The following is a 13,715-nucleotide window of genomic DNA, read 5'->3' on the forward strand; positions in this document are numbered from 1 at the left end:
CACTTGGTTCCTCTCTCTGCAAAGACAACAAACAAAACCAAACACGATTACAGTCACTGTATGTCGCAGCACGATCTGGCAAGGCCGCGTTGTTGCTGCAGCATCACAATTAACCTCCCTGCCTCTTGGCCTTTAACACTGAAACTGCAATTCAGTTGCTATTTACTTGTAGGATGTGCAATGACAACATTTCATTTCCATTTGCCCTAAAAATGGTGCTTGTGCTGTCTTTGACGCCGTGATTTGTGCTCTTGAGATGATCATCGAGTGGTTATATTAAACACTCATCCTTATGAGTGATGAAGCAGAACGACAACAAAATTGGCTCTCTTTCTTACAGTGCATACATAGTAAATTTGTCGGCATACAATTAAGTAGATGGATCAGTATGGAGCCCCTAAACAAGGAGCAGGCAAGCATAGCAATGTGAAACTATCATTGTGGGTATCGATTTCTCCGCATGATATGGAAATAAAGTTACAGTATATACAGCCTGGCTATGGATGTGGTCACAAATTTGTGTTTGGGTCCTGAGCAACTGTGATGGAATTTTTAGTGGACATCAAGTGTCAAAATAGCTGCATCCTGAGATGTATAAACGCTGATGGATTTTTCTGCTTAATACATAGTACATATTCCACAAAATCAATATCAATCAGAATGCTGTGTTAAGGCTCGTGGTGACCCATAGAAGATATTGTAAAGAAAATGTTTGACTTGACTTCCCCTTTAATTGGTCCAAAACCATCATTTAAGATCTCAGTGTGTTAAATTCCTAGGATACGATGCGGATAAATGCACACTTCCATGTTGAAATGTTTTATTGTGGGGAAAAAAAACACACCAATATAAAGCATTTCAAAACAGTTGCCACCATTAATATGACCCAGAGTATAACCTGTAGAACTCAAATGAAAAATAGATTTTTTTTCATGAGTGTAAGTAAAAATAAATGAATGATGTCATTGCACAATTATGCGCATTCTTCTTATATGTGGGGGGTGTGGCTTTTCAGAATAAACAAATCATATTCAAACCCATGTTAAACAGGATTTGCCACCATTTAAAGTGTCTCTGGTCAGGGTTCAAGTATGCTTTTCTAACATTTTTGTAGCCACAACACATAGGTTGTCTCTGGTTCACATAGAGTTTCCACAGGATCAGGAGGGCTTCAGTGTTTAAGGCATCAGTCAGGAGAAGGGCTCACAAGATTTTCCAAAGCACCATGGAACACAATGTAAACAGCCATCATCAAGTGCAGAAAAATAACTGGACATCTACTACAAACAGGACATCTCTGTGAAATTGATCAAAAGATGAGCTAAAAACGGCAACCGCATTTTTTACAAAAACCTGGAACTTCAACATGGACGTATAGACTAGCCACTGTGCATCAGCTTGGTGTTTAACTAACAGGCCCAGACTTCAGACTTAACTGTGTGAGTCAATTGAAATGAGAGGAAAATAATTTCAATATATTTCTTTTTTTATGACGCGTTTTAGTGGTGTGCAATATGTGCCACTGCGACACACTACACTAATCTAATCTTTGCTTAGAATAATTTTCTTTTATTTCATTATTTGCCGTGATGGTTTTGCACAGACAAAAATCCCAAAGCTACCCACAGTATCCCTCTGGGCAGAAAGCTTTTGGAGGTCTCTGGGAACCTTCCTGCAGTGAGTCAAGCATGATAGGAGGTAACCCCGCAGCAGCAGTTTGCTCTTCTCTCCAGAGCACTGTCATTTTAAACAGTGCAAAGTTGAGAAGCTGCCTCTGAACACGTCGTGCCATTTTTATGTCCTTTGAAGAAAATTACTTTGAGACAAAAAAAGATGGAAATGAAAATAATGACCTAGTCGTAAAAGTGAAACTAAGAATGAGTGAACTATGAGATGATGGCTGTGTCGTTCTCCTTCAAGCGGGAAAATAGCTCTGCATTGTCAATCGATGTCACTTAGCTCCTTTCTCCTCAATCCGGTTACCATCTCATACATGCCACTGGCCAAGTAGGCAGTAAGATATGAATGAAAGAAGTGATTTGAAGTGGCGCTTTATTCCCTTTCTCTTTCATTGACTTGCTTATTCCAGTGAGGGAGCAGCCTAATCAAGCTGAAGTCCTTTGAGTGGGGTATTTGTGACAGAAAATAGAATCACAACATGAGTCCAGAATATTGAGTGGCAACAAAATTACACATTTGATCATTTTGTGACGATGAGAGTTTAAAGATTGAAGGCTGAAGGAACTCCTTAGAAAACAAAAACAGAAACATGGCCACACATCATGGTAAGGTAACCACAAAGACTTCTGCCACGGCAATGGAAAAGTACTGGTAAGTCAACTTTAATTCATGTGAGAGGTTACCTAATTTATTTTCCAGCAGGTGCCCATATTTTGGTTATTCACATACAGTAAATACTTCAAATCGGCTAAGTAGTCAACTAATATGAGTGTGTGAACAAAAGAATCTACGAATGGAGTAAAAAAACAGTTATTTTGGTGGTGGTGGTGGGGGGGGGTCTTAATTTTTTTTCTCAAGTGGTTGTCAAAACTGTTGACTAATTGGGACCTGGTGCCGAAGAAATAGAGTCTACAGACAGCTCCTGTTGCATTGCCCGCAAGAATTATTTCCCTTTGCACTTACCAAGACAGTTTGAATCAATGGAAATGTTCAGAAAATATCTGGTTCCCCCACAACAAAATATGCACAGTATATGTAAGCACAGCCATTTAAAGCTGTATTATTACTAATGTGTTCTTCCTGGGCCATTTCATTACCCTGCATCGTTTTCATTAAAAACCACATATTTCTACCAACAACAGTAAACACACTCATTTTGAGGGTAACTGAGGTTACATATTGCTATATTATCACCCGGGAGACTTCACTGAGTGGACCAGCAAGTGGAAAATTCCCACAAACCCTGCAGGCTTATATTCTCGGCCGTATGCTCATACAGGCATGGCAGCCTACAGGCTCCCATTGATATGCACATTGCAGCCAAAGGCGTCAATACTTGGTTCACAGATCCTACGGTAATGTGACTTCAACAACTCCTCCCCTGAATATTGTAGACACAAGTCATCCTACCTAAAGTAACAAACAAGGTAGAAAAGGGATGAAGATACAGTATGCATTAAAGAAATGATTCACTGCTTGCATCTACCACAAGTGGGGAAAATGCTGCATAAGCACATTTCCTCTACATGGCGTTGCAAACGAGTGGCATTTAGCACGATGCCACTTTTACACTGTGAATGATGGATATGGAATATAAATGCTCAGTGACATGATGACCCAGCAAAATGACTGCCCTCAGTGAACATCACCCCCATCTCTCACCACACGCACAAGCACTCGCACACCCGCACATGCACACGCACACGCACACGCATGTAACCAGTCCAAAGTCTGCCCAACTGATCACTGAATATGATTGTGTTTAATTAAAACTCATGGACCTTCCGTTTTTTTTGGATTGATTGATATGTCTTTATTTTGAACATATTTAAAACATGAAAATAGGAAAAAATAAATAAAATAAAATAAATAACACTTTAAAGTGCCATATTTAAGTTTCTTTAATTCATAGGTCACAGAATTAATTGAAATCCTTTGACCCATGTGTATACAAATCAAATTATTTTGAGTGTACTTTACTAGAAAACAAAGGTAGTATATTATGCATGGAAAAATACAGTAGCAGCCATAAAACTGACTGACAGAAACTGATACAGAAACTGCTATTGTTGTAAATCCCCTTGCCAATTGGTGGAGGGGTGGGGGGGGGGGGGGGGGGGGGGGGCAGATGGAAGGGGGCATACTAGCGTTGTCATGTGTCTAATCAATGAGGGCTTAGTTAACATGCAAAATATACTGTACAGTTGTACCCAGTTTTATTTTTGTGCAACTTGTTTGCAAAGCCATTTTTATACTACATTGATTGACGTGGTATTTTTGATTTGGCTGTTAATGATACTTCATTTGGAAGAATACTTTTCCATTTTGAAGATATTGGTTTCCTGACCTTTTTTAATTAAATAAAAAATAATACACATACCATGCCATTTGTGACCCCTCCCCCCCTAAAAATCTGAATCGTTACTTACCTTAAACCATGTAGTATAAATCAAGGCTTCGATTGCACATTATCCACATCATTTAATACCAATAGACATATTTTAAGTAATGAGGTTACTTATTAAAAAAAATAACGAAAGCTAGTATTCGACTTCTTTTCACACTTGCACAATATTCACAACTAATAAAAAGAGCATGATGACTGCAGCTTTTTGAAAACTATTTCTTCTCAGTTTGATTGCAGTGTAGGTTGTAAATGTCCTTAACGTTATTTTTTTTTTATTTGTGGGGTGGCGGGGTGGTGCATTATAATTATTCATTGTAATTCACTGACTGACCATTCTCCTGAATAACTAGCAGTCAAAAATTACTCTCAAAGTTGCCAAACCAGCCTGGCGATCAGTGCGGTGAAGTTGGCTATTTGCAGGCCCATTGGGCTCAATAAAAGGCATCACAAATGACAGAGTTGATCAAACAATAAAATAATAAAAGTGCTTTGAATGCCTAATGCTTAGCATCCTTTTACAAGGGCATGGATTAACACAAAGCTTAATAGCACTGTTTACAAACAATGCGGCCCTCTGGGTGCGGACCATGCACGTGTTCTACTCGTAAAGAAAACTGCTTGTAAAGAAAACTCGCAAAGTAAGACTGTGACACTTTTGGGGGAATTTAACTAGGAACAATAGTGCAGAAAAATGACTCTGGCTATGATTTACAAATTTCCTCCATTCAACATTTAGAATACCTCCAGGTAGGTATTAGGATCTGGAGCATCTTTCTTTCTTTTCCCACTTCCTCAGCTATTTTTGCTTGTTGCTTGTATTATCACAACGACACAGGTCTTTTGATTGTGGTTAATGGATTGTACTGATTTTTGTGCGACAGCAACAGCTCTATTTTGATGCATTTCATGTGAAAATAACTGTCATTTTGCGACGTGATACACATACTGTAGTTCCAATCAGACATGCCCTGAAAATGCAAACATTTAAAAAACATTCTATTTGGCCTTGATCAGAATATAATATAGCTATAGAAAAACACTTTGGTATAAATTCCACAAGAGGAGAAGATGAAAACAAGAGGTCGACTTAAGCCATGTTTGGGTCCATAGTAAGTAATAGTGGACATTCTTTGTTACTCAGACACATTAATGTGTAACTTGATGCTTTTCCATTTATATTCAAAATATTGACTTGTCCCTTATCCAGAAATGAATCGTATAATATACCCGAAAGGGAACGCAACCAGCACGGGGAGTGGATTGAGGTCAGCTTGGCTCTTGGTGCCAGGCGTCTGTGGGGTAAACACATCTTATTGAAGCCCGGGGAATATCCATGCAATGTGTGTCTGTTTGTAGGTGGGGTGGGGGCTTACTTAATTCTCTCTGTGGGCGTAAACACTACCTGGCCGCTCCACCGGGAGAGGACAGTATAAATGTACGCAGGTGCAGTAGAGCAGGCATAAGAGGACACACCTCTAAAACTTTGCCATTCAACTGTGAAGAGGACCAAAGAGGTTGAGCTGGAGCTCAACACTTAGCTGGATGTACTGGAAGCTTTTTTACATCCATACAGGTGAGCCTTATTCATTCATGGCAAGACATAGTATTTCATTTTGTTGTAGTTGAAAAAGTCAGCTACATTTTGATAACTTATTAGATAATCAGATATTGTGATGCAATTTAGGTGATCCTCTGAAACTGTTGTGAATCATTTATTTAAAGCACACAACTCTGACATTCTTTAAATGACAAAATATGAATTGACTACAAATGTTCATTTTAGACTAACTTGAATCCTCTCTGAATAGTTTCCTAGGATTTGTGTGACCTTATATTGAAATTTTTATGTAATAATGATTTTAATGTTCATCCCAAAATTGTACCAATTTATTCAAAAAAAAGAGAAACTATCAGGTCACTGAAATAAATTTAAACTAATACAAGTAATTTATACATACTATTTTACTGAACGTTATCGAATGAAAGTCAGGCACTGTTTTATGGTCAGATAGACAGATTTTAATAAAACTGACCCATACAAAATATGCCCAAACCTTTGAGGCAATCACTGCAAACAAATGATTTCTGTAAGTCTCAATGAGAATCTGTCGATGGATATTTTCTTCCCCTCCTTGTGAAATTTCATCAGATGTCTCAAGTTTGAAGGGTATCTTCTTCAGAGCGCATGTTTCAGTCCTTCCACAGTTCCTTTATTTATGATTACCCCAAAGAGGCACACTTATGTTCTCATGCTGTTTTGCTGCATCCAGCACAGGGAGTCTTGAATTTGTGAAGATTTCAATGAAATCTCAACATTCTCAGGGCATACTGCCCACTGCTCGAAATTCTATACGCTACAACCAAAATCAATGTTAGACTTATATTTATCAGAGTAATGCTTTTATATATTTTTTTCCAATGAGCATGTTGGATTTGTCTTTATTTAACATAAGGATACCACCAAGTTAGCATTTTTGTGTGAACTATTGCCACAAGCTGTTGCTTAGTTGACTTGACATTTTCTTTCCACTTTAGATACATACATATTTTAACTAAATTCCGCACTCATTTTTTTAGGACCTTTGAGTTCGAAATAGACTGTAATCCACATTTCCTCACTGAACTGTCATATAGCACATTAGTGAAATCTGAATATGTATTGCTAATAAATTATTGAGTAAGTTTTTTTGTTTATTCACCCCTGCATTTAATTCAAAGTGCATGTGCAAAGACTGCAAACGATTATTTGTACTGTGCAAAATTAGACACCATGGACACAATCATAAAATATTCTGGAATATCTGTTATTATTTAATAATCCTAATTGTTGTTCAGTTTGACTAAGACCAAAATAACCTCTTAATATTCAGCATCATTAAACTGCAACTGAGCACAATACTGCAGGATACTAATAAGAAAAGCTATAATCTTTTTTTTTAATCCTGATGTGAAACATGGATGATTATCAACCTCAGGTGACTGAGTTGTTTTCCTGTATAATTGCAAATGAGAAGAAAGGATGCAGAGGGCAAAGAAAATAAATTTGAGCTTTGAAGGTTGATAAAAAGAAAATCTCAACTGACTGTACAGACTGTTTTGTACCAATTAAGGCTTACCGATAGGCGCATGATCACATTTCTGTGGAGGCATGACTCAGCAAAAATAAGCACATAGTTGTTTGGAAGCTTATGTCAGCTAATTGAGGCCGAAGTCATATCTTATCTGAACAGTTTGTTTTCTACCAAGGTTTACATATTCATTCAAATGTGGGTTTTTCTGCTTGAAGTTGAACTTTTCTCAAGTGTTCCTTCATTGGTTGATTTATCTGGCTCATTAGGCTGGGTAATGTTTAAAAGATACTATTAGATTTATGCCATCCAAAATGCCGACTAGGACTATCGGTCCATGTTGCCAAACTGTTTTATGAATGAAATGACCCATGTGTTGATAATATCTTATTTGCTGTTTTCAAGGTTGTGGACTCGTAGAAAATGTTTGGCCCTTTCAGCAAACGTCTGCAGGACTATCTGGCTGAGCGAAAGCGTCGCCGGGCCAGGCTGGTGACCAAAGACGGCCACTGCAACATCGAATACGGAAACATCAAGTACAGCAAACATTTTGCTTTCCTGGCCGACTACTGGACCACATTCGTGGAGATCCGCTGGCGTTTTGTGCTTTTAGTCTTCATTGCATCTTTCACCCTGAGCTGGTTCATTTTCGGCCTGCTCTGGTACTGGATTGCCCGTAGTAACGGAGACCTGACGTGGCAGGAGCCCCCCGAGGACCATGCGCCTTGTGTTGATAATGTTGTCGGACTCACCACAGCTTTCCTGTACTCCCTTGAAACCCAAACAACCATTGGGTACGGTGGCCGAGCCCTGACCCCCGTTTGCCCCGGTGCTGTGGCCCTTCTCATCATCCAGTCTCTCCTTGGCGCAGTCATCAACTGCTTCATGTGTGGAATCATTTTATCTAAAATCTCTTCACCTAAAAAGAGAGCGAAGACCATCTCATTCAGTGACATGGCTGTAATCAGCCCAAAGAACGGCGCGCTCTGCTTGTCAATACGAGTGGCCAATCTTCGAAAGACCCTCATGATAGGAAGCCAGATCTATGGCAAACTGCTGCGAACCACCCATTCAGCAGATGGCGAGACAATAATCATGGACCAGGTGAACATTGAATTCATGGTAGACGCCGGAAAGGACAACCTGTTCTTTGTGTGTCCGCTCACACTTCGTCACGTCATCAACAAAGGAAGCCCTTTCTTTGAGATGGCAGTGGACACGCTCCACAAGCAAGAGTTTGAGCTGGTCGTCTTCTTGGACGGTACCGCAGAGTCCACCAGCTCCTCCTGTCAAGTCCGGACTTCCTACATTCCCCAGGAGATCATGTGGGGCTACAATTTCCTGCCCATCATCTCCCGAAGCAAAGAAGGTAAATACCGGGTGGATTTCTCCAACTTTTCCAAGGTGGTACCTGTGGCCACTGCGCATTGCGCCTACTGTTTCCACAACATCAAAGGTCACCACCACCACTCCAGAGATGGACTTGACAACCAAGGTTTTGAGGTGATTGATATCCATGATCCTCCAAGTATCACCAAGATGTAAAAGCACAGAGGCAGTGAACAAGACACTCTGGTAGATGCCTCCTACCGCCCACTGTTGAACCCCTTAAGCATCCCAAAGTTTATTTGGGAAAACCGCATGTACAGAGAATGTTAAGTGAAGGAAACCTCATTATCTTTTGGAAATGTATTGAACAATTGTAATTGCCACATCTATCACTGTCTATCGACCAAAGAACATGTTTTCCAAAGGGTTGCCATGTCATGGAAATTACTTGGTTGAAAAAGATGATTATAGGTCCTCTCACAAGGATGATAATTTTACCTCAGGTCCTGCACATCGGATTCACTGAGGATAATGAAGACTGTATTATTCTGTGTATGAATCTTACTTGAACTTGTTTTGGGTGCCTTGTGGATGACAAAACAATATTAGTGGTTGTTTAATAATTCATATCTGCCATACACAAAAAGACATTTGGGCTCTTTGTTAGAAACATTAATCTATTCCAGCACTGGCACTCGCACAGGTTTAGTGTGGAACCTTCGAGTGATGGTGGAACCAAGTTCTCCTGAAACACTTAAAAATATGACTGCATGCAGTCTGACCTATTGAATGAAATCAAATTTGTTTGTGTTTTTTGTATTTTATCTCAGGGGGGAAAGTGAAATAAAACTATTTTTACACTCAATAACGTTTACCTCGCATTGTTTTCCACCTGAAATGAACATAACCAAAAGACGTCAGTGCCAGCCAACAACCCCTATTACAGATTTTCATCCAAACAAAATGAAGTTGTGAGAGCAAACAGATGAGCCAACGTGTCAACAGAGAGGGCGCCACACTTACTTTCCCCTTCACTTCTCTTCATGTAATTGGAGGAGGCCAATAAAATATAGCAAGCAATGTGTGCACACTTTGTGGCTTAGGGTATCAGCAAAAGTGACAATAATTTAATAACAAAAGTAGCAACAATTTAATACACGACGAGAAACAACACCCTTGCGACTAGTATATTAAACGCTGCTTGCGCAAAATAACGCATACTGTATGAATAAACTCAGTCACAAGAGCTAATTAGAAATGCAGCAAAACATGCTGGTAATGTCGCTTCTCCAGTGGCTCATTGTGAAGCCTCGATGACACAAAAAGTACTTTTCCTGTAGAATCGGCCAAAACCAGATTTTTTTTTAAAAAGGGGATAGTGTACTTATTTAATTGTAATTTTTTAAATTAATTTGTTAATTTCTCATATGCATTCAAATACAATTAAAAAGGCATTTCGTCACCTGCTGTCGACTGAATTAAAATAACATCACTTATGCTAAGGGCTCAGGTAATCACGGCTGACCTGTTGTGGTCATGTGACGTCCTTTCATCTTTTATCAAGAGATATAAAGGTATCTACCGGTGGGTTGAAAAGATAGTAATAAAACACATAAAAAAATGCATGCATTTGTAATTAAAAAATATTTTAAAAAATATCAAACTGTGACACTATAGTATCATTCCACTCCAAGCACTCATGCTTACCATGGTGATTGCAAGGTTAGAGTAATCCGAGTGCTCTATGAGTATATACACGTGGTTATAATAGTGGTGTCATATTGTCATGTTGTATAAGCTCACCATTCAAAACACACACACACACATTCACACAACATTTGTTTGGCATATCTTCTCACCACAGAACTGGATAATGCGCTGATGGCGGTGTTTATTTGCTATTCTACATTTGTTTTAGTAGAGTGCCACAAAATGACTTTCACCAATATGGTTTATTATACAAAATACAAAAAATGAGTATCATATTAAAAAAAACTGCCGATAGGTGATGAGATAAATTTACCTTTTTCAACATTGAGCTCTTGTCAGGATTGGAATGGAGCAGGGCGACCAAATGCAGCTTTGACATGGGTTAATTGAGGGAAAATGGAATTGGAATGGAGAACGAAACAGAAACAATTGGACTGACCAATAGACGGGCTAACAGAAATGTAACCGACCAACAAAGATGTCAGACAAGAAGACATCAACGATCCGAAAGGTGAGTGAGGGGCAGACAGGACTTAAATACAAGACAGCTAATGAGAGGCAGGTGAGGATGATCACACTGATCAGGGCACACAGGAGGGGAAGGGCGAGCACACAGACAGACTGACAGAAACTATGACACGATCGGGGACGGGTCGTGACAGCTCTGTAATCTTGAATCATTAAATTTTCAAAATTACAATAATCTGTTTTTTGATTTGATTTGGAGAATGATCATACATTTATGCTCTGATTCTTCAACCACTGTGAGCTCAACCACATGATGAAAACCGAATAGTATTATTTTTTTTAAATAAAAGGAATAATATCTGACTTTTGAAGTTAACCTGATGAGAATTGAAACATGTAGTGTATACTGCACACACATCTTACAACAGAATAAAATAGTTTGATGCATTTATATAATTTGAGCATAAGACTTTCTTGAACGCTTATTCTCACTCGGGTCGATGAGCTGAATCTGACTGTCATTTGCAAGGCACATACAGACAATCAACCATTCACAACCATTCAGCTAATATTTGCAATAACAATAATGTTTAGAAGTTTGAGCATGTCTTTATATTTGCAATCATAGCATTATGTTTTTATTCATCAAGAAAAGCATGGGAACTTTCTTATGTACATATAGATACATATCTAGAGCATAATGGGCTCAATACAGTCCGCTTGATCTCAGTATTAAAACATTGTTGTGAAGTTTGATTGCAAGAACATTGCCTAAGAATGCATTAGACATACCCAGTGACATAAGAGTTGCTAAATGTGTATATATTGTGTAGAATTTCACTAGTGTCTTTCCATTATCTGTTTGTGCATGTACTTTTAAAATGCCTTGTCAGATAAGACTTGATCATCATTGATCAAGACGAAGGCTAGAAAGCCTAATGGCTGTTTTATGTTTTCGAAAAACTTGCCTCACAATGAACAAGTATTAATAAAATAGTCACCTTGGTCCATGTGGAAAAAAAGTTTCACAAACTTGAGGCCAATTGTTCTCAAAATGAAAAGTGGCCATGTTGCCATAGAAACAGGCTAAATGCACTTATAGGTGTCACGAGAGGTAAAAACATTTATTACTCACATTTTCCTATACAAAAGCCCTTTTTCCTATACAACATTTTTGAAAAGGTACGACTTCATACATGCTGGAATGACAATAATAACAATAATATAATAATAACAATAATTATAATTGATTAATTGTACAATTATACACACACAAGCACACACACACGTGCACACACACACGCACATATAGTAGTACATGAAGTAGTATAGAGGCATGATCAGGGTGCATTAGAAATTTCCCTTTTTATTTCAGGTGGAAGCTGATGGATGTTAATGCCATTTTCATTCATTTACATACAATATCTTAATATCCACCAATTTTTTTGGGACTATTCGACTTCAACGGTGATTAAAGAATTGTCCTAATCACATGTTGCAGACAGCGTTAAATGGTCCCTGTTATTGGATTCAAGCAGTCACTTGTGTTTGGGAGAAGGCTTAGCTTGTGTACACAAAGGCACTTGGGATGTTACACAATCTCATACAAAATAATTACAATAAGAAATAATAATAAAAAAGCTAAAAATGTATTGCCCAAATGTACAAATATAAAAACGCTTAAAATGCTGAAAAAACTACTGAGCAGAAATGGACTTCAAAGATTTGTATTTTTTTTTTTTTGACCGAGGTCAACTCGTATTAATTCTCTTGTCTCTTTTTAATACTGTGTCACATATGAAAATAACTCTGCATAATTTATACAGTAAGTTGCTTTAATGCCTAGTTGATGATGCATATAAAATAATAAAAAATAGGTCTGACAAACGCACAGCGTTTGCGAATCTGAGGAATTCCTTGTTTCAACTCGTCATATTTAAAATTGGTTTTGTTCTCCGATAACCTTAGTCCAACGTCATTTACTTTCAAGTGTCTGCTTCACTTACTGGTCATGGAGTGCATTTGCTCTTTAGCGCCTATGCACTTGAAGATGAACATGTGATGATATGATGCAATTACATGAGGAAGTCCATGTGCATGTTTATCTGGCCTTTAGATCAGTGAGAAACTAACATTCAAGCATACATGCTGCTCTCAAACTAGGATCCAGCCCTGGTAATATGCAACTTGACACTGTTGACTAACACAAAAAGTTGAGAAAGCCATTTCGCAGTGTGACCTACAGGATCCTGACTTGCCCAAAAAAGAGAAGAGACACAGTGGCAGTCATTAAACAAATCAAAAATTGTCCGATTTTTCATCAGGGAATGTCTTGAGTCGAATGAAAACTGGGCAGGACAGCAGTTAAAGAATGATGCAAACACTTTTGAAGTTCAATTCATGTCATCACAGTAAACTGGATGTGCTCAGTTTACTGGAATGCATTATTCTAGATTGACTGTCTTGTTGGACTTTATCACCACGATGAAACCAAGACAAGGATTTTACATATTTTAGAATGACGAAAACTATTCAAATTAATGGCCTTGGTCATTTCTTGTTTGTTTCCTTGTTTACAAAATGAAACCACCTGACAATCTTTGATTTGAAATCCTCTTTTAAGACACAAACTGAACAACATTCACATTAATACTGACACGGTGGAGAGACAAAACATGGCTTCGAGGCGACAACGCAGTAAACTTTTAATAGCCGAGTGTGTCGGCCTGGGTTGACTTGTTGCAAAATTGTTTCGATTACGCGTTGACTCGGCTTCCTCAGCACAAGAGAGCTGTACACATGGCCTGTCATCAACTCCGCACGCAATGCAGAAAGCATTTAAAGTACAACTGACAGTTCAGCAGACATACAGCGCTTGCTTCCTCGCTATTGGACTCCTCTCTTGCCTTCCAGTTTGGAGGATAAATTAAATTGTGAATGGCATATTCCAGTTGCCAACTTTCATTCATAGGCGAGAAAGGTCCATATCGTGTGTGTGTTGAGTTTGGTGGTGGTGGTGTGTGTGTGTGTGTGTGTGTGTGTGTGTGGGGGGG

General features: G+C 38.6%; 2 protein-coding genes across 2 annotated transcripts in view; one reads left to right on the top strand and one right to left on the bottom strand.

Annotated features, from left to right (window-relative positions):
- Positions 1-13,715, bottom strand: part of kcnj5 (potassium inwardly rectifying channel subfamily J member 5) — a 35,158-nt gene extending 21,443 nt beyond the window's left edge. Inside the window, exon 1 of the mRNA XM_049726546.1 lies at positions 10,508-13,715. The gene's annotated coding sequence lies outside the window, so the exon portion shown is untranslated. The remainder of the gene's footprint in view (positions 1-10,507) is intronic.
- kcnj1a.1 (potassium inwardly rectifying channel subfamily J member 1a, tandem duplicate 1) lies at positions 5,508-9,352 on the top strand. Its single transcript, XM_049726547.1, has 2 exons — positions 5,508-5,660; positions 7,561-9,352. The coding sequence occupies exon 2, from the start codon at positions 7,579-7,581 to the stop codon at positions 8,698-8,700; it is 1,122 nt and encodes a 373-aa protein (XP_049582504.1). The 5' UTR covers positions 5,508-5,660; positions 7,561-7,578; the 3' UTR covers positions 8,701-9,352.

This window comes from Syngnathus scovelli, chromosome 7 (genome assembly GCF_024217435.2).
Source record: "Syngnathus scovelli strain Florida chromosome 7, RoL_Ssco_1.2, whole genome shotgun sequence".
In the NCBI taxonomy this organism is placed as follows: domain Eukaryota; kingdom Metazoa; phylum Chordata; class Actinopteri; order Syngnathiformes; family Syngnathidae; genus Syngnathus; species Syngnathus scovelli.